The sequence below is a fragment of the Micropterus salmoides genome, unplaced genomic scaffold (assembly GCF_014851395.1).
Source record: "Micropterus salmoides isolate LMB-PRFRI ecotype aquatic unplaced genomic scaffold, ASM1485139v1 Ms_hic_scaffold_11, whole genome shotgun sequence".
Classification (NCBI taxonomy): Eukaryota; Metazoa; Chordata; class Actinopteri; order Centrarchiformes; family Centrarchidae; genus Micropterus; species Micropterus salmoides.
The window spans coordinates 16700285-16722165 of record NW_024040152.1 but is presented as its reverse complement, the minus strand read 5'-3'; the positions used below and the strand labels follow the sequence as shown (position 1 = coordinate 16722165).

At 43.1% G+C, this 21881-nt stretch overlaps 1 protein-coding gene across 3 annotated transcripts; it reads right to left on the bottom strand.

Annotated features, from left to right (window-relative positions):
* Window positions 1-102: 102 nt before the first annotated feature.
* On the bottom strand, window positions 103-21851 carry shc1 (SHC (Src homology 2 domain containing) transforming protein 1). Of its 3 annotated transcripts, XM_038711411.1 has the most exons (14): window positions 21647-21851; window positions 16772-16816; window positions 9431-9595; window positions 9001-9071; window positions 8484-8547; window positions 7286-7405; window positions 6242-6295; window positions 5850-5901; window positions 4973-5099; window positions 4711-4858; window positions 4335-4392; window positions 3984-4100; window positions 3100-3356; window positions 103-2928 (listed from the first exon to the last, which is right to left on the bottom strand). In XM_038711411.1, the coding sequence occupies exons 2-14, from the start codon at window positions 16781-16783 to the stop codon at window positions 2800-2802; spliced, it is 1374 nt and encodes a 457-aa protein (XP_038567339.1). In that variant the 5' UTR covers window positions 16784-16816; window positions 21647-21851; the 3' UTR covers window positions 103-2799. The 3 variants fall into 3 exon arrangements, with proteins under 3 accessions (XP_038567339.1, XP_038567340.1, XP_038567338.1); XM_038711412.1 differs by lacking the exon at window positions 16772-16816; XM_038711410.1 differs by lacking the exons at window positions 16772-16816; window positions 21647-21851 and having other exon boundaries at window positions 9431-11216.
* Between the last annotated feature and the right edge of the window lie 30 nt (window positions 21852-21881).

Sequence of the window (21881 nt, the reverse complement as noted above, 5' to 3'; positions counted from 1 at the left end):
TTGATAGAAAAATGAAAGGGAGCTTTAAAAGCCTATCCAACAAGGTACACTCTTAAGGGTGTATGAACAGTTATCATATCAAAAGCCAAACACAAAGAGAGATGAATGATATATGTATTTATATATGCAATCTATATTTTCAGATACAAGTGTAAACCGACATGTTTCCCTAAAAACAAAAAAAGTATTAAAACAGAAACATATAAAGTAAAAATCAATATCTGTTCACGCTATTTGAAAGTAACCTTTGGCTTTCAAAAACACAAAACTGCAACAGCATCATAAACACTATCACCACCACCACCAACAAACAAGACATTTTTTAAAAAGGATTTTCATGCAACAAAAGGCATCTGTGATGAATGATGACAACACGGGGCTCTCTGGTTCACTAATGATGCAGAGGGTTAGGTGGATCAGGACACACTCACACGCACAGTAATGGAAGAACTTAAAGCTCTGGTTTCCTATATCTGACCTACAAACACCTGAACAGGCAGCGTGTGAGTGTCTGACTGACCCAGCGGCCACTCTGATGTGTGTGTGTGTGAGTGTGTGTGCATGCTAGACTACATATGAGCCCATTTCAGGGTCTGAGTATTAGTTGACAGTTAAGGTTTAGGCTGAAAGATCCTTTCTCATATTTCGAGAGTTCAGCCTTAAGCTCAACCATAAGTTCAATTGGCTTTAAGAAGAGCTACCCCAGTGGTTGGTGTCTGGCTCTGCTTCTTATCAAATAAGTCTTTAAATACACAACTATGAAATCAATAATCAAATACTAAGCTGACCAGTCAAAAAATTGACGTTATTTACAGATGGTCAAGAACTCCCCCCCCCCCCAGTGGAGACATCAAGTATCTGTGACTATAAGCTGAATGCAAGAATGTGCATCACAGGAGATTGCCATCACTGGATCTGTTTGTGTGTGTTTAATGGAGTGTCATTTTTGCAAAGTCTTTGTTTAACTGAGAGGCGTGTGTATTCTCCTGTAGTCGACTACATTTGAATTAAGTACATAAGGTGACTGCATTGAAGTGACGTGACTGCATTGAAGAAACAAGGCACGATTAAAAAGACATATAAAAACAAACCTAACACCACCATGAACTAAGGGAGGAGGAAGAAGCGCCCCCCCGATCCTCAAATATTGGTGAAAACAGCACACTTAGGAGAAACATTTGGCTTAACATTTCATATTAGCATTAGAAATGCTCCAAAAAACATTTATGTCCTTATGTTCAGTTACCCCCGAACCACTTAATGTGATACAATTTGTTTTTCTTTTTTAAAAGGACATTATTCCCTCAAGTAATTAAAAATTAAAGCAACATAATACACAAAAATTAAAACAAATTAAAACAGAAAATACATAACCAGTTATGACATATTTTGCATTATTTTTGCAGAGGGAAATTCATTGCTCAGACTGTTCAACATTTCTCATTGGCCACCATTTAAAGTGGTTTTATTTAACTACTCTCCTTTGCTTTCAGTCAAAATACTCTGTAAAGATAGAACCCATAGATTGTCAATGCAGACACATACCAAGGAGTCAATAAAAAGCAACAGGTCAAAATAATCTGGTCTATGCTTCTCAAAATGGACAACTTATTGTGTTTGTAGGTGACATCAACGCACAATTTACTTTAAACATCTCCTTTTTGTATTCACCAAGATTCTTCTCCCCTCTGAAACAGGCCCATTTTAATATGCATCTCTATCCTTTACATTTAAGTTAGCTCCAGATGCTGTAAGCACACAAGACAGATAACTGTTGATAATATTCATGGCTTTCTCTGCCGTTAGCGACCAAGTTCATGTTCTTTGGCATGACAGGTGGTGCAGATCGCATACGGTGAAAGGTGTATTTGTGTGTGTGTACAGAGGAATTAGGGAGATACAGCTTTTTAGATCCTCCTAAACTCCAGTAAGAGTTCCAAGATAAAAGACAGAAATAAACAAAAAAAAGATCATATATCATGGTCATTGGCATAGCAGTCCCCAGTTTTGCATACAGGCTTTCCTCATCACCAGGTATCACTCCAGGGGTTAAAGTTCAAAACTCATTAAAAAGGGGAGTGCTTGGGGGGTAAGGTGGCCCTCCTGATTAGACTTGGAGCAAACTCATTTATGCATATTCACCAGGCAGTCAGGTTTGCTGCTGAAGTGCTCCAGTGACGAGAGAGTTTATGTTCGAGCCTGGTTCAGTCTCTGAAACAAATAACCACTGCCATCCAGTTTGTGTTTTGTCTAATATGCTCCAGCAGCGAGAGAAAAGAACACATGCTTAAAAGCACTAAAAATCCCATTCGATGTCCCATCACCGCTCTTTTCTTCACTTTTCAGTTCCACTTTTTTTTGTACACGATTCCATGTATTAGTAAAGTGTTCAGCTTTTGTTTGTTTTTTCGTTATCGCATAATAAGATTATTTTTTTCTTGCATTTATTTTCTCCCCTTTTCTGAAATTAGCAAAGGGCTCCTCCCTGGTTCACAGTAGGCTGTTGAAAAATTGCAGCAGTGCTTCTCCGTTGTGGAGGAATGAGAATGATGAGTGGTGGGATTGAGGACTGCAGGGTCACAGTTTGGATTTCAGAAAGGACAGGAAAATGTGGCAACAGCAGCAAGAGTGAACTGGTAATTTCTTTCTTTTTGGCTTTCTTTGCTATGATGTGTGCATGTTTGTGTATGTGTGTGTGTTACGTGTAGTGTTGATATGTGTGTATTATAGCATATGAAGGTGAGTTGAATTGCTGCAGGAGTGCGTATATTTGGTGGAGTATTATATTAGCGTGGAAGGTCAGGCCCTGCGCTCTACAGGCTGTTGCAGACACACTTCGCTACCAGCTGACACAATGGGGAGTCTGTTGTCCATGTGGTAACTGATCAGGTGACTCACGCTTTCAAACCGATGGTCTTTTGTACGGACCTAAAAGAAACAGAAAATTATTAAAGACACGTTTAAATACATACACACTAATATAACCATGTATTAAGAATACAGTATTTATAAAATGGCCCTTGCTCATTCGTGCTTCTCCCTCTCCTTTATAATCTTGCTCGCCATTATAATCTCCTTGCTCCTCCCACCATGACTCACCACTCCTTCTGGGTCGACTAGTAGCAGGTGTTTAGGCTGACCCCCCTGCTGTCCCGTGAGGACGTACTGTCCAGGCGTGGTCCCAGACTCTCGCACCAGGAAGTCTCCATCGCGGGTCAGCAGTCTCTCTGCTTCCCTGCGACTTAAGCTACCATGGAACCAGGACTCACACTGCAGCTGCTGCACAAGAGGGGGTGCTGTTGTCACTGAGCTTGGGCCACTGTGCCCAGACACCCCCAGGGCATCATCGAAGGGTTCTTGAGAAATAAATAAACATACACTTGAATCACTGTGTTTCTCTGCTGAAAACCTCAAATACATGCCTATATAGGGGAAAATATTCTGTCTTTTACTATTGTCTGAATTTCTATTTAGATCAAAAATGTTTGGACCTTGGACACATGGGGTCTGACAGCTGCATGTTACACACTGATAGTGGACTGTTTCTTTAATGTGAAAAGCTTTATGCAGTCAGCCAATCATGTTATCTAAAATACCCCTGTAATGGACAAAGGCACTCTAATTCCCTTATCTTCCTCCGAGACCGCCTCTGTGGGCAGTTCCACCCATTAGCCTGACATATGGACATTACACACAACTCTGCTCATCTCCTTAGTCAATAATTAACCCTTATTCTTTTTTCATGGCAAAACTATTTCACATGAGTTACCAGTAATTGTGTTCACATTGATTACAACCCTCACATCTTGTCATTAAAAGGAAATCATATTGATACCCTTTCCAGTTATTTAGTTTCCCGGCAAGCTAGTTAGTTATCTGCATTCCTTCAGTGCTTTTTTTGATAGCAGACCATTTTAGCTTGGTTTTTTGAAGCTAGTATGATATTCCCACCACAATGTAGCTAGACCAGGTAAAGGACTTACTCATGTCAAAAGCATCTCTGTGAGCATTTCCATTGGCTGCAACTGGGGGGCGTGGTTTATCCACATTGACGTATGAAGGGTCATCAAACAGTTCCCGTCCCCCTTCTTTAGCACCCACTAAAAGCAAAAACAGAAAAAGACCTCATTGACCCTGGCACATCCCATTTCTTCATCAGCCATGCACATTAGACAGCATTTTAACCAGCCAAGACTAAAAAACAACAACAAAGAGGGTGGAGAAAACTAAACTCTGTCCTAATTGTGCTTGGATAACAACCTCAGTCTTCCCCTTGTCCTGATTTACAGTGAATGACAGACAGATGCAGACAAATGTGCAGAGACAGAGCTCACCTGGTAGAGGCGGCAGAGGTTGCTTGTGAATGTCACTCTGACCTGGCTGTCCATAAGGCTGCAAACACAGAGGCATATCAGCAAATGATGACTCACAGCCACATGTGGACATACACAAATACATTTCTATTGAAAGGGTTGCAAAAGGTCAATGATTATTCATCTGCCACAAACCAAGTGATCTCAGCTGGATTACTGTTGCCTTTTAATTCTTTTGTTTCAGAAAGCGGCAATGTTGATACATATAAAGTATAGTTATTAGATTCCTTACGAGTCTGTCAACTCTTAACTGTAGTATGAGTCGTGCTTGGATGTGTTGAAGCATGTGTGTGAGTATCTCATCCGCCTGTTGTGTTTGTTATGTGCACTTTCTCACCAGCGTGGCACCTGGGCGGGTCCTCATGTCAATCAGTCCACCAGGAGGAGGCTGTTTTCCAGGGAAATGATTGTAGTAAGGGACGTCAGGAGGTGGAGCAGCCTCATCATCTTCTTCCTCCCATGCAGAGCCGTCGAACGGAGCCATTCTGGGAGAGAAAAGGGGTGACACAAAAGCAGATACAGAAACACAGTGTGGGTGACAGAATACAAACAAAAGCTCATATTTCAGGCTTATGCAAGTCCCTTTTTTTCACATTTACCTGTCATGAGGTGTGACCAGTTTGGGGGGGTTCTTAAGGTACTGTTTAAAACGTAGTTCAAAGGCCTGGCCGATGGTGCTGATGACTTCCTGGGCTAAACCCTCTGAACACTCCAAGATATGACAAGCTGAATGAAAGGAGAGGAGAGGAGATGACTAATAAGGAAGCTGCAGCAACATGTACTTGAATGAAATATACACTCGGCTAGACAAACATATTGACCTGCAGGCGAAGTTAAAAAAAAGTGGATTTGTGCATTTTCAACAGTACATTCATGTGCATGGCTATATGCCTTGCTGAAGGACAAATGGACAGACAGAGTGCACTCTAGCCATCCCTCAAATTGCAAAATTACACAGAGAACATAAATAATATTTAAAGTGGTGTTGAATGTTGGTAGAACTTTAGTGTAAATAATGTAAATAAATGTTCAGTATATGTTTTGCAGGTTTTTTTGTGCGAAACCGATGGTAGTGGTTATTTCCTCCATTTCACGGAAAATCAAGGCACACGTTCAAATGTTTAGCACATAAGCATTAATCAAGCAGATTCTGCCAAACAATTAAAACAATTCTCTGCCTATTTAGTGGTAAATGTACTGTTTCTTCCGTCACTCTGTAACTGGGTCTGTAATGTCTCAGCTCCAGTGGGTGGTATGTCAAACTCAAAGGGGAATAAGAAGTGAGAAAGCCATTTTATTTATTTAATAAGATTAATTTATATTTTATTATTACAGCTCATTTTATTTTTATTTACAGTATTTGCTTAGAGTGAAATCTCAAGAGTGAGACAACATTTCTGCTTGAATGACCAAAGGATCATGGTCAGAGTTCTACTCAAACCACATCTAAAAAAGTTCAGTGATGTTCCTGCTCACCTCTCTGGTTGACTGGGTCTTTGGCCACATATGCTACATACTCTGCCGTATCCTGAGGGAGACAAGGTAAGACAGTTAGGGGAGGATGGAGGGGGGGATAAATACCAGGAAAAAGTGAAGGACAGGTTTAGGATAGATAGGTTGAAGAGGAGAAGAAAGAGGTAAAGCAAACACTGCAGTTTTCAAGTCAGTTACAAGTTCAAAACATACATTGAACTGAAAGACAGGAAGTGATGAGATCAAGCTTGGAAGAGAAGGACTGCAAACCAGCGAGGCAGCTATGGAGTGAGTGGTATTCATAGGAATAGACAATGACAGAAGACAGGAAGGAAGGACATGCGGGCTGAAGAAAGGTGGAAAGATTTGAGCTGAGAGAGTGTTGGGTGACTCACTGGGTCTCCTCCAGAGGCAAAGGAGATGGACTGCATGTGATGATTGGCGATTATCTGTGGAGAAAAAGAAAGAAAGGAAGAGAGAGGGGGAAATATAGAGACAGAAGGAGAGCACGTGGGTGACATGAAGTATGTAGGAAGTGAGATGAAAGTATGTGGATGGTGAGACAAATGTGGAATCATTACTGATAAAAGTGCTTTTTCCTCCACTGAGTGCCATCAGCTGCAGCAGAGATAAAAAACTAAGTAGGGACAATGGATGGAACACCTTTTTAACAGTCTGCAACAACCACCCATGTTGGATCAATACCAACATCAACACTTGCTAATGCTCTGTGCACAATGTGTGGTTGTTATCCAAGGCTTTATTTGTGAATGGACACATGCGCACATCACAATTGTTTGTGCTTCGTGTTAATGTATATGCGCACTGCACTACTGTCACAATCTCGCCGAAGAAATTAACATTGTTTAGCAGCTATTAACGCATTAGAGGTCTAGGAGGAGGATCACATCCTGCCCCGTGGAGAAGCAGGAATGAAGATGACAGTTAACTGGGATTTGTGCAGCATCCAGAATAAGTGAGGCAAACAAAGTGGAGAAACTCTAAATTTATCTGGAAATCCCCCTGAATGCCCTGAAAGAGCATGGGAATAGTTTTAAAGCATGATCATAAAACTAACTTTGTGTAGATAATTAAGGTTTGTAGATATATTGATAATGAACAATTCAAATGCAGTTTACACGTTACACATCTTATAAATACTGCCGTTCTGTAGTTGATCTTTAAAAAGTAAGTCTGTATAATCCTTAAAAAGATATGAAATCCCTCAAGGAGAGAGATCCTCAGGTTCACTCTGCTTCAGAGTAAACTAAACAGGCAAAGGGCCAAACATACCATTGGCTACAACTGAACTCTTAACAATCAGATGCATCTCTGACTCAGTCATGTCTCTCGCTATCAAGGACAACTCTACCACACCCAATGTTTTTGAGAAAAATACACACAGCAGCGCATTGAAAATAAGCTGGTTTCAGTCTAACCTGTTTGCAGTCCGAGGCCAGTAGGTTGAGGCTGCTGGTCGAGATGGTCAGACTGATAGTCATGCCAGCAAACTGCAGGTTACTCTTCCCCAGGATGGACGACAGACAGCGAGAGGAAGGCTGCGAAGGAGAGGGATGTGGTGATGATAAACACACAAGGTGCACAAACAGAAAACAACAGTTTTTTATTTATTTTTTTACTTCAACAAGGCACGATGGTCCACTGAGTGCTCCCTGCATAAGCTTGTGGGTGTATGTGTGGAAATGCCTGTGTGTGTGGGAGTAGAAGAACAGCTGCAATTGTGAAAGTGATCCCGTCTCCAAGGCCAACTGTGACCAATAGGGAGTAGACAGGACAGTTCACATACTATAGGCTGGGCCAAGAGCATCGCGCGGACCACGCCAGCACTACTGTGCCAGCCCGTTTATCCCAATCCTACTGTTCTCATGGCTTTCATCCATATCTGATCCAGAATATTTTGGCGTACACTGTGAGAAAAAACAGCATCAGGACAGGATGCACATGGTCAACCACATTAACCTCACTCCAGCCAAATCAGAGGGACTAGACTACTTTCATCTATTCTAGTTTACATCCTAAAACTGTGTTTTGTCTTGTGTGCTGCACTGCCAGACATTCCTCGGTCAAAACCTGCTAAAGCAACAGGCGGCTAGATTTAGCCACCTGTTTTATGGACTGTTTGGGTGGATGTTTTTAGTTTTACAGGAATACAGCACACAGACACAAGTAGTCTTTAAAACAGCAGACTGGCAGATGTGTCTGCTAATCTGTAGTGCTTCTTTGGCCTGACACTGGCTCCACACAAGCTACAACTCCTCCTCTCCAGCATCCCTTGTGAGAAGAGGGAGGGAAAACAGAGACCAGAGAGTGATTGGTAATTACCTGCGTGTAGCCCGCTAACCACAGAAGTGTACAATCAGCCTAAATCAAAACTGTGTGTGTGTGTGTGTGTGTGTGTGTGTGTGTGTGTGTGTGTGTGAGTGAGTGAGAGAGAGAGAGAGAGAAAGAGTGTGAGTGTAAATAAGTGTGTGTGACTGAACAGCCAACTGACCACAGAGTGGACAATCAAGCAAAATCTGGCTCTTATCCAGAAAAACCCTTCCCACTGCCACCCACTTAAGCCATTTAAATAAATAATGTCCTGTAAGGGTGTGTGCTAGTGTGTGTGGTGTGTACCTTTCTCCTGCGCTGGGCTCCTTTGGCTCCGGGCACGGCCTCGCAAACCACAGAGATAGCCTCCCTGAAACATTAACAACATGCAAGTGGTGCAATAGCATGTTATTAACCCTCACACCTTCCCAGACTCACAATTAGAAAGATCTGGCCGTGGGTGATTGAATTTATCATGGCAAAGGGATGATAAATTCGTCTTTGCCGTGGAGACAAAGATCACTACGGAAACCAGAAGAAAACCACCAGGATTCCTGGACATTCTAATTTAGGGACTGGGAGAGCTGTATACACACACATGCACAAATGAGCAGACACTAACTCAGAAAGAAACAAGCAAGTGAGCAAAAAAGAGGGCGGAAGCGGGACAAAAAGCAAGCCAGCAGACTAAGACATTTAAGAGAGACGTGTGTGACTAAACACGGCCGACAAGTCTAACCACACTTTAACCATCTCGCCCCCACATGTACAAACAAGAAATGTAATGGCAAGCCAACAGCAGATGAACAGTGTGTAATCTCACCTGGTGACCTGAGTTCTGGTGTTGAAATCCAGCGCTCGCATTGACTGTAGCACCTCAACGCAACCCATGTACTGCCCGGGAAACAGGAAGGCAACACATTAGCATCGGACATTTCCTACATCGCAGTTCCATTGGACAGATGGAAAGCAACAGAGGAAGAAAGCAACGTTGTCCGTTCCTTATTTCTGTGGCAGTTTCTAAAAATATTAAAGAAGGGTGCGTGTGTGTGTACACCCCCCCCCCCTTCCTATTTCTTTGCACGTAATAAGTAATTTATATATATACATACATACATACATACATACATACATACATATACACACACACACACACATATATACATACACACACACGCAAAGAAACTGACTGGAGAGAGGTGTGTAATTATATATTTTAGCTTGGGGTTAGTGAGAGTGTGCCAGCTGCTTACCCGTACAGTATAGGAAACACCGCTGGTGCTGACCACACTGTCGGAGTGCAGCCAGCCACGGGTGGGCTTGTTGACAAAGGAGCCATGGCGCGTCCACTCATCTCCTCCCAGCTGCCCTCCTTCCACCCGTGCCCTCCTGGACGCCCCTCCCAGCCGGTTCATGTCCTGCAGAGGAGGTCGGGGAGGGGGAGAAGGAACGATTAGAGGGGGGAGTGGGTGATGAAGTGGGGTGGGGGAACTAGAGCTGCTCCTGTCGTCCCCAGAGGACTCAACAGGCGCCTGAGGATGCTGTGGCCTGCTTGAAGCTTTGAGTCCTGGGAGAAGAGTGGCAGAGACCCCCAGACGAAGGGATCCCATCCTGGGGAAGAAGGAGCAGAGGGTGGTGGGGCTGTTCTCAGCCGGGCGGGGAGAAGAGGGGGGCAAGATGGGAGTGAGAGACGAGGAGGAGAGAGAAGAAGGTAAACCAGGGGAGGGAGTGAGCGGGGTGGCAGGACTGGAAGATGATGGATTGGAGTTTGTTTCATCAGTTGAGCTCAGTGATTCGCTCCGAAAGTGGGTGTACTTGGTTTTTGGGACAAGCTCCATAATGAATCTGCAGTGTCAGTTTTTATATCCGCGCAAGTCCACACAGGCTCTAGTGATTCAAAGTCTCTCTGTCTCAGTATTCAAAGTTTCTCACTAAAGGGACACGCAGCCATCTGTCTGTCTCCCTCAGTGTAAGAGCTGCGTCCATCTGTCCGGTGGTCTGTCCTCCACTCATTACCAGACAGATGAAACCAAACCGCTTTAAAAACGGCTTCACCCACAACGAAAGCAGAATGAGAAGAGGCGCAGAAGAAGTTGGGTGTCCCAGTTAATGTTAGAATGCAGGTGAAAAAAGTTTGCTTTCAGTGCACCAGTGGAGATCATGTTGCCATCAGTTCACTTTTAACTATGCATCAATGTTCACTGTGTTCCCAGGGACTGATGATGACATGGTCTTTGCTCTCCACAAAGTGTTCATCTTGGTGTTTTTGCCATAATGTAAAACAATATCTGTGAGTATCTTGTCACAGCTTAATAGCCTCTCAGTGAGGGCCAGCTATCCAGCTGTCGCCAGCACCATGGAGAATCAACACAAGTCATTGTCTCTCAATGCCCCCTCGCATGTGTGTCTTACTGCACTGAAGGGTGCGCACTTGTATGTGATGTGTTTACATGTGTGTGAGACAGTGTAAGTCTTCTCTGCCCACAATGCTTCTAGATTATCTGTGTATGTGTGTTGGCATGCGCACATGTGTGAAGCAGCTCCCCTTGGCAGCTCTATCCTGTTTGACACGGGCCCATAAAAATCCTATTAGCAGCCGACGAGGGGATCGCAAGGGGGCTGCACACACTAACACGGCAGCAACACACACACCCACACACACACCTTCAATTGGTCGATACTACAGCGAGCACCTGCAGAGCTCAATGAAGCACAGAACTGCTAAAGAAGAGAGAGAAGGCTTACTGATGAATGGCTAGTATCCAACGCGGCACGCTTTCTTTAACACCTACTTTTCAAGTGCATCGTATTCTCAAATCTTTCCTCGCATTTCCTCTTTTACTCCCTCTCCCTTTTCCTCCAAATGGTTTCATGTCCTCTCTGAATGGCCCTCGCTCTCTCACTCCCTGCGTCTCCTTCTTCCTCTTCTCTCCTCTTCCAGATCACTTCTGGCACAGCCTTGTTCCCTTTCTCTGCACTCTTTCCTCCCTTCTCTCTGTCTCCTCTCTTCTCCTGGAAGCCCTCTCTCTTCCTCCACACGATGTAGTCTGCCAATCTCTGTCTCTCCAACGCCTCCGCCCTCTCCCGCTCCACCACTTCCTCTCTCCTCTTCCAGATGATCTCTCGCTCCCCCTCACCCCCTCCCTCGTCTGCTCGCCCGTTCTCCAGGCTGTCCTGTTTAACAGTCCCTCTGTCTAATATATTAATGGTGAGCCCTGTCTCTTCCTGTCTGTCTAACTTTAAGATTAGGGATGGCTAGAGGCTAGGCATGGTCACCTATTTAGACACCAGTAGAAAACAGAAAGAAAAGACTTTGTATTTAAGACTGGGCCAGCAGAGCTGGGCCCGTTCCTGACTAAAGTTCCTGATATGGCTAAAACAAGTGAGGCTGCCTTTGGTTCAAGTGTGTTACCTAAAAATGGCCACCTCGGTTAGGATGTTTTTTTTCTTCTGGAGCACCATTAGAGATTGGTAGTTTGATTCTGAGATGTTGTTTGTGTCTGGTACAGTGACACACACTGCAGTAGCACGGCGGTGATGTAACACTGGAGAATGTAGGTCATTGGCTGATGATGACTACTGGTGGGCTTGTTGTGATGGTAATGAGACCTGAATGGTCCTGTTTGAACTCCCAACCCAGGGTTCCCTGAATGGTGCCAGAGGCTGATCAGAGTTAAACGTGAACTCGAACCCCCAGCTTGAAATGCTCGATTAAAACCGCACTTTGTTGGTATGCTGACCTCTCTATGCACATCTCTTCTCACCCAGTTACTTTTTTACTGCCTGGTTCAAATAACAAGCCCAGATTATAGTCAGTTACCTGAGAGAAGAGCATTGACATGGCACCATATGATATGAACAAGCCAAGTGTTATGTTCTGGAACCACTACCTTCCTTATCTAAGGCAGGGCTTATCAAGCAGCAGGTTAGCTCTCAGTTATGCTCACTACTAACTACTGTGCAGACATCACATAACATCTCATATTCTGCATAGACCAACCTAGAAGGCAAACAACAGTCTGCTTACATTAACAGTCTCACACCGAGTCCCAAAGTGCCTCAAACAATCTGCAGCAGTTTGACTTCAGCTGGAGGCAAGGCTGCACCTACAGTCCTACAGCAAGCTGGCTGGCCTACAACTCAGTGCTATTGAGGCACTAGTCATATTTACAATGTGACCTTTACTCCCTCAAAAGGAGAGCAAGGTTTACACACACCTTGCCTTGACCACTTTCACAACGTTGTAAATTTAGCACCAACGTTTCAGTGATGCCAATGACGTGTCGAGTTTTCCACACACTAACATTGCAGAACTTAACTGTGTCAGAAGTAAAGCGGGCCAGCTTGTAGTGGGCGCTGGATGCATGGCAAAGGAACAGTCGCCTACACCAGTCTAGCACCACAGAAGGATTGTCTAACAATTCTAGCTAGTCATCCATCTGGTCTTGGCCAAAAAGCACCATGGAGGATCCAGTCACGCTTGTGCACTGCCAGAGAGGTTGGGATAATCTCCAGAAAGCTGTAAAGAAGTATGGCTGGAAAAGCCGCAAAAGACACCCGGTACTTGGACAATCAACAAGCACGCAGAACAAACGGAACAGTCCGTCACACCCCTAATAAAAACAGAAATTAGTCTTGGGAGGGAATTAGCACTTTAAAAAGGCAAAGGATCCAACATAAATGCACTTAGCACTAGAGAGGAAAACCAAGGTGCTCATACAAAGAGGTGCTGAAATGCTCTATGAGCAGTTAACCCTCATGCTGCCCGAGGATGTTTCAGTGCACAGAGCACAGTGTAGGTCAGGTGACTGCAGAGGAGACGACCCTCTACATGAGGATAAATCCTGAGTCACCTACAAACAGACAGTAAAATGAACAGACTGTCACAAACATAGCACACCAGTGTGATTAGTGGCCTCAAGGCCAAGCAGCTGCACAGTGATATATACAAGTGAAACCAGTATGATAATCAAATTTATCCAGTCATTCCTGATAATGGCACATCAGCTTGACTGATGAAATGGTAGTTGCAGTTGAAAAAGGAGAAAAGGACAAATAGGGCTGAGCCGACACACACCAACACAAACACAAACTGGGGGGTGAGGGGTGGGGGTGGGGGTGGGGGTGGCAGGTGACCTGAAACAACCCTGATTCTTGGAGACTGCAGAGCTCCACATAGACAAAGACTGTCTAGTAAAGAAAAAAAAAATCCTGTGTAAGAAACAAGTCTACAAACTGAAACTAATCAAGTCTTCTTCATCTTATCTACGAAATAAATACAATTACCTAATGGAACAGCACCAGTTTTAAAAAGATAAGACAAGAAAAGAGAACTTCACATCTTGTTCTGTCTGCAGCTGCCGCCCGTTGCTATGGCAACAGACATTAAAAGAGATGCCTGCGGAGGATATATACTAAGTCCCGACAACCGCAGCAATCTTCAGACAAAGAGATAACCGCTCGGTCAAATCACACGACAGCAATTAGTTGCTGCATCAGAGGCTCCACATTAGAGCTTCTTCTTCCAACAGGAGGAGAAACTACAGACTGCTAGAAAGATCAATAGGTAGGAAATTATGAAAGTTTGACCGGCGTCGCGCCAGCCATAAAACCCAATCAATGTTGACATCCCATGTCGGCTGCATGCACTGACTCCAACTAGGGCATGTAAAACTGAGTCTGGTATTATTTCAAAAGAACAATAATCACTTTCCTAATAACAGTAACAACAACAACAACTACACTAATAACTTACTGCTAAGACAACTGATGTTTAGAAAACTTGCATAAAAACAACCTGAATATTCTGGGCAGCAGCTAACAAAGATAATGATTGTATAACATCCTGCAGAGTAGATCCTATGCTCATAGAGAAAAGAAAATCAGAAGTCACAGAGAGAGCCTATATTTACAAGAACTCAAAATAAGTCTTTCAAATTGTTTTGTATAAAGTGAGTCTAATCAATATCCCTAAGAGTTCTTTTTTTTAAATGAATGTTATAAATAGTTCCTTTTTTGGTTTAAAAAACATACAGTTGACAATCCATGTTGATTAATTTAAAGCTGGGCTCCATATTCACATGAGAACCACATTAATGTTTAAACATCCACAGACTGTCCGGTCATTTGTCCTCTCCTTCCTCTTTCTGGCTCTCCGTCCGTCCACTCCCTGAAAAACGTGCTTCTCCTCTGATCCGCTCTTCCGCTCGATTAATTCACAAAGTCACTGCCGGCAGCTCCTCTCCATCTACCCTATCCTCTGTTTGGCTGCCTCCTCTTCTCTTCCCTCCTCTGCCTCTCTCTCTCTCTCTCAGCAGATGGTGAAATGGCAGTGCTGCCAGGATGGACAATGGCACTCCTTCATTGTGCTCCTCTTCTCCCCTCACGTCTGTCTCTCATTCCCACTTTCCTTCCACCTCTGTCTGTTAGAGGGACGATCACGCTGTCTGTCCTCCCCCCCTCTCAGTCTGGATGGGTGATGCTGCCTCAAATTTTCTCTCATTTCTCTCTCTCTCTCTCTCACTCTCATACATACACACACACAAACACACACACTCAGGGCTGCTGCCTCTGCCCTCCCCACCTCCTATCCTACCTCCTTCCTGTTTCCTCCCCTTCCCCCCACCTTCCTTCTGCAGCCTCAGTCATTTAGCAGTGCACATGTGTATGCAAAGCAAGATGCTGCACTCCTGCACATTAATGCACACACTCCAAAGGGAGATGGAAATGTGGAACAGAAAGGTGGGGGGGGGGGGGGGGGGGGGGGGGGGTTGTGTGTGCATATGAGGGGGGGGGGGGGGTTGTGTGTGCATATGAGGTTTGTCCATGCTGGCTATTCAAGGCTCCTCCCTTATTCATGTTTGGTAACCTGAGAAACAGAGTGAAAGAGGGAGATAAAGAGAGGGAGGGAGGATGGAGACAGACAGAGGGTTCACCCTCCCTCTATGGGCTGCACAGAGTGTAACATGAGGTCACGCTATATAACCTTGATGAAAGTGGACAAATGAAAAAAAAAGAAGAAAGAAACACACTAGCATTGACATAATAAATATTCCCCATGTTTACACCATGACTAGAGTTCTCTAGGAGAAAGGAGAGATTATTACCCGGCAAGCACAATCACAACTGAGAGATTCTGTAGAGGCAAACAGAAAGCAGAGACCCCACAGACTGAACCCGAAAATTCAAGCACATCTGATGAGAAGGCGGTAAGCATAGGAAACCACTCAGAGTGACACAGGGACCCAGCAGAGCGGAAAGCAAGGAGTCCTCAAATGACACCACAACATACAGTCCCTGCAGTTCTACGTTTGACCACTGCGCCATCATCATGTAGTCAAGCAGTGCACTCCGTGACGTGAAGGATCACAATCAGAGAATTGCAGAGAGATGGAGTGTCATTCAAGATAATATCCATCACCACACGGTGATGTGACTGGAAGTGATTTGTATGATAGTGATTCGTGAAGACAGCCCCCTCTACCCGTAGCCTGCACCATGCCTTTAACCAGTGAAACGCATGACACGCGGTGGCTTAGGGTTGACAGACAGATAATACTGTTTTCTTTAAGAACTTGGTATACTTTAATAAGTGAGTCACTTTTGTGCTATCCAGAATTTATATCAAAAAGACTCAGTCAGTTGAGTTTATTGGGTACATCCAACTAAAAGTAATGCAATCTAATACAACAATCTTGACATAATGCCTCTCAGTTCCAACAGTTCCAACACCAACTGAACATTATAACCTTCATGAAGGTAGGAGTTACTGCAGGACTATTGTATTAGACTGCATTCGTTTTGGATAGGTGTACCTAATAAACTGGCAACTCACCTAAAACCACAAAAAAATATACATACACAGGGCTGCACAATTACTCATGCATGATTACACACTGTGGCTTTAGATTCCAGTTTCACACGAAAGACAGGCAGAACACTGGCATACTAACTATACTGATTTATTTTAGACTGCTGCAGGGGAAAACCTTCAAATGATATAAGATGCAAAACATGCAGTAAAAAATCTTTGTGTTCTCAAATAATTGGTAGGGGTACAACCATATAATGTATTATACAGTATAGTTTCTTATAGTAGTGCTTTATTCATCTGCTGTATAATACTCCTATCTTTTGCTGCTGAGAAACCAATCGAAATGGGTCAGACAAAACTGCGCATTTTCATTTCAAAGTCTTAAACATCCCAATTTAATAAAGCTGAATTATAATAAACTAAAAATAAATTCTCTCAAGATGAAAAATGAATCAAACTGTACTATTTTGAATTACTACTAAAACTGCAGTCATGTTCACAATATCTACAAAACTCATTTAGAGCATGTTTGCTGTAATTATGCAGCCCGAATTGTATAAGTCATTAACTACAAGACCAAAAAAAACCCAAGGGATTACTTATTTTAACATATCCTTTAAAACTCTCAACAATCTCTTTGGAACATTGGAAGAGCTGATGCTCATATTAGACATGAGAGTTTCTCTATTTGACATCACATTGTCATGAGAAGAAGCAGCCCCTTTGCCACGGTGTCACAACGTGTTTTTGATTAGCTGCTTGTATCATTTGAATGTCTTACCATATATTCCATTGGCTAACACAGGCTGCCTGTGAGTCTGTAACCCTAAAAACACCAAAGTGCACATCAGCACAATGTATACGCACGCACGCACGCACGCATACACGCATACACGCATACACGCATACACGCATACATAAACTCAAGGAGCAGATCACAGCGCGCTTCAATGCCGCCCTTGCAGCTATACTTCACTCCCAGCATGCTTTGCTCCCAGGATCAGCTGTGGAGAGGGTCATGGGATCTCCTTGATATATAAACAACCCAGTTTATAAAGCACACAGAGACATAACATTGACATAAAACAGAGACAGGGCGAGATTGAGTGGGAGAAAACAACAGAAAGTGAGAGAAACGAGCAAGAGTGACAGGAGAAAGGCAAAAATCCAGTGTGCGTGTTGAAACACACCGTGGAATGAAAGGAATTAACTGAAAGGTCCGCATGTGTAGGGTGTTTGTGTCTCGGCTTGCCAAACGCGAGTTAGTTGTTTCTATGCATGAAGTAGATGGAATGACTGTCTGTGGAAGCTGCAGCTAGTTAGTATACATTAGAAGACGGACTGAGACAGAGCACTGGATCTAATGCAAACGCCGCAGGGCCACATCATCGGTCTGCTCTAACTCACTCCCACCCCCTTACGTACACTAGACTGTAAAAATGAGCGTAGATGAGTAAACAGGCCTAGTCACTGACCTTTTCCCCACTGGACGATTGCCAGCCTGAGACGCTGTCTGACATCAGTTCACATTACGGAGACAAGAGAGACAATGATAACGATGATGAGCGCAGAGGGCGCAGTGGGAGTGGGTGTCAAGGGAAAGCCTCTCTGATTGGAAAAGACGTGTAAACAGCACATGAATATAGGCACAGAGAAATCAGATTTCCAAAAATTAGGGGCGAGAGTGAACATTAGATTACCCAGGCATTCAGCAGGAGGCCTTTCTGCTGGTTTCACAGCTCACCACACACAGCAAACATGTGAGCTGGCTATTTTGGGTTGGCCAACCCCCCCAGCCTCCACCCCCTCTAACCACACTCCCACATCTCTATCTACTTCCATCATTCCCTTCCTGCTACCACTCTCTGCCTCTCTTCACTTACAACTTCCACCTTGCTGTAACGGTTTATTTGTCATAGAGTCAGCTGTTTCTTCACTTAAGGTCCCACTCAAACTTTCTGAGTGCCTACTTAAATGTGTTCATTGCATTGAGGACTGAAACTGTCATGTGCCAAAAGTTATCATGGAATCTTTTGTCAGGTCTTGTTTACTTATTCTCTGATGAGATATTTCTTGTTTTAAGTCATAACTGTGCCAATTGAAGGCCTGTACTATTTTATTTCAGCCACGTTTCTCTTTATGCATGGCTGCTTGTGTTAAAACATAAACGGTCGGTGTTTAGGGAGTTCGGCTTGTTTTGTGAACAAAAAAAAAAAAAGGTGGTCAGAGTTTATATGAAGTGTTTACATTCCTCAGCGTAAGGTATCTAAAAAAATATATTGTTTTGGTACAGATACCAAACTGCATTGTATGAATAATTGCCTCTATACTCCATGTTCCACCTGACTAGGTATTGTATTGACACCGGTATTAAAAAAATGTCAATGGATACCCAGTCCTATTCTGCTTTGACATTAACCAGGCTTTTCTTTACCAGATTGAGACTTTAACACAACCCAAAACTTGTTCTTGTTCAAATAAAACTGCTGTTTTATTTAAGTACACAACAGTAAAGTTATAAATATTGGTAAAAAAGGTAGAAATATTTCAAGTCCTTAATCTGCAAACACAGTCAAACTCATTCAAATTTAGATTCAGTAGTCCTTCCATTGTACATTGTCCATACTGCTTACACTATTTAGATCATGTTATCTAATTCAAGTACATCTTTCATCATCACGGCATTTACTTTTTTGCTCAAACAACAGTTGGTTTTAATCACTGCTTTAAAAAAACAACAACATTGTTTTAGGGCCAACGCTACACAAAATTAAAATAAAGTGCTTTCTGTGTCTTAAAAGTGTTATATCAGTCGAGCATTTAAATATTTCAGTGTCTTGAATGTGATTCTGAACTTAGTGGTGATTTATTGTTCTCTGGAATCAGTATAGGGAACAATCTAGAGCATAAAACAGTAATACCAGCTCTACCAAGGACAGACCAGGAAATGAGAATTTATCCTGCGTCAGACCTGATATCGACCTAACCCTATGAGGGGTGAGGGAGCCCTGATCTGCAATAAAGAAGATGGCTTGTAAAAATACAATCTCAGCTTCCTGCAATTAAAAGACGGACCACAATACAGACACAAGACATATTTCTCAACTCAAAGCTCATGACACAACAGATTCATACTGATATACTGTATATATCAAAGCCAAAGAAAGATCAGAGCCAGCTAATACTGAATACAAAAATACCATCAACAGTCATTACACTGTGACTTAGGTTCTGTTTTGTTTTTTTATAAATTACACCAAGCTCCGCTCACTTCTCATTTTAAACATCACACAGGACAGGGTTTTAATCAAACTGCGGTCTGCACGGTGTATTGAACACTTCAGCATGTTGCAGGAGGAAACACAGCTGAGGCTCGGTCCCATTGTGTAAAGGCAGAGACGGACAACCACATGCTACGACCTCGAAAACAAACTCCTACAGTCTGTTTCCAGAACACACACACACACACACACATACACACACAGACACACAAGCAAACAAACAACTCCACCCTGACAGACAGATACAGCATACACATCAGACAAACACATCCTCACATGGTACAGACACCCACACATTATGTCCTGTCAAAAGTCAGGTTGACACGTTTAAAGCATCTTAGTTCCCCGCCTCTGTGTTTCATCAATAGCCAAGTTTTAAGTATCACAAGGCTAATTCAAGACTAATATCAGCACAAACATTCACTGCTTACAAGAAAACTCAAAGCTTATTTCTGAAGTGACTGTATGTATGTCTGCAAGTGAGTGTATGGCTATGTGCACAAGCGGACACACCTGTCAAAGTGAAGCTGTAACAATCACAAGTGTCGCGCTGCGCCATCAATCAGGACTAAAGCTTTCACTGGTGATTGATACGATTTGAGCGGAATTGGACAGATCCAATTTTAATCAAGTGGATTTTGGATTGTGCCAGCACTGTGATAGAGTGGCCAAGATGCTCTGCTTTGACTGACAGATTGTGTATCAGAGTGTCCTTCCGTTTGTGTTGTTTTTGTCCTTTGTGTGTATGTGTGTGTGTAAGTGCACGTCTCTTGTTTGTCTGGCTCCTGACATGTGTCTGAATCTACCATTTTTTCCTTGGATCAGTTGTTGATTGGACCTTCTCTTCCTGTCCATTTCATCAGCGGAGATAACTTCCACCATATAATATCATGTCTGGGGCTGCTGCTCTGAGCGGTGTGGCTGACCCTGATAAGAGCACCGAGCCCACTGCTTTCAGTCACCTCAATCATCCCACATACCCTTGGAGTCTGTTTCCATAATCGTCTCACTGTCCTTCAGTCGTTCATAGTGAATTTTAACTTTGTCACAGTGACCCTGTTTTAACACATCTGAGGTGCGTTGGGCTCATTTGTCTCCACTGACACGCTTGATGCAGACGAAATAGTGGTTGTATACAGATTTGTGTGCGCATGCTGTGGCTCTACAGCTTATCTCACTGACCATTTGAGACAATCTGAAGAAATTCAGCTCGGCTCTTGACACTACCGGGCCCCCTTTTTTATAGACTCAGTGGAGGGCTGCAACTAATAATTATTTTACATACACATAAAAAAGCTACAGACTTAAAAAAATATATATTTTGCTTTATATTTTCTTTTCTTTGTATACATACTTTCTCTGTCGCACTTGTAGTAGAAATAGTTATTTTCTTGTTATGTCTGTCACATATGTAGCACCATGGGACGGGGAGGAACCATATTTCACACCCCTATATGCTTAATAGCCTATATTGGGGAAGTCGCAATAAATTTGAACTAGACCTGACATGACTTTTATTTTCTTAATGATCGTTCTGTCAACAAAACATCAAGAGCTGTGAAAAATCACAATTTCTCAAAGGCAACATATTCAGATTACTTGCTTTGTCTGACCAACAGTTGCAGCATGCAAATATATCCAGTTAACTGTCATATAAAACAAAGATAAGAAGAAACCCTTTACATATTGGAGAGAATAGAACCTGTAAAATATTACTCACTTTTGCATGAAAAATGTCTCAAACTGTTAACTGATTATCAAAACAGCTGCTGATTAATGTCATTCTTATTGCTTGATCGCCTGAATATCAGCTCTAACTCAATTTGAGAATATTGCTGTGCCTAGTATATTTATATAAGCCTTTATATAACAAAGGCATTTTAGTGACCTATTCTCTATTAATTTACTGAAAGAAGAATGCGATGTGAGCCACTCAGTTGATTCCTCATCATTACCTATTTTAAACTAGCTACAGAGCTTACGCTACAACGTTGCTCCCCTGGCAGCTACTAAGACTTTAGGCTAGAATAACAAAAGGTTAAAACTCGTCTGACAGCGCGAAGACGAACACAAAGTTAAACATTTCGCTAGAGTGTGTATGTATAGCCCAGTGTGATCATGAGCTACATTTTTACAGTAGCCCGACAGGCTACACTACTGAGATGTCTTTAAATAACACAAGCATACGACTTTATAAAGGCAGAACAATGCTTTCCTGCGGGCACCGCAAAGATTGTAAGTGGACCATTTCCTCAAACTTTTCATGTGTTAACTTACAACAACTGTGGAATACTGACTCACAGCACGCACACAGTGCAAACCATGCCACCCCCCCCTCCCCGAAAAGTGTGGTCAACTTTTAACGAGCAACTTACCAGCTATCTTCCTTCCTTTCCCCGCGTCTCGCCCCTCCTGTCCAGCAAGCTGTTGCTGCCCAAACTTTAGCTTACAATTTCATCTAAAAGGACAAAAGGTCGGTGATTTTGTCTGTCGGGCGCCTTTCAGCTTTCATTAACTTCATAAGAGATGAGTCTAAACTTCTTCTTTCCTCACCCTTTCCTTTCCTTCCTCCTCCCCCTGCCTCCCCCTCCACGGTCACGACAGAAGCCA

Coding starts and splice junctions, on each gene's coding strand:
- shc1 (XM_038711410.1), bottom strand. CDS start 10,015: ATGGAGCTTGTCCCAAAAACCAAGTACACCCACTTTCGGAGCGAATCA. Junction 7,406..8,483: donor GAGCCCAGCGCAGGAGAAAG/GTACACACCACA, acceptor TCTCCTTCGCAG/CCTTCCTCTCGCTGTCTGTC. Junction 4,393..4,710: donor CCCGCCCAGGTGCCACGCTG/GTGAGAAAGTGC, acceptor CTGTGTTTGCAG/CCTTATGGACAGCCAGGTCA.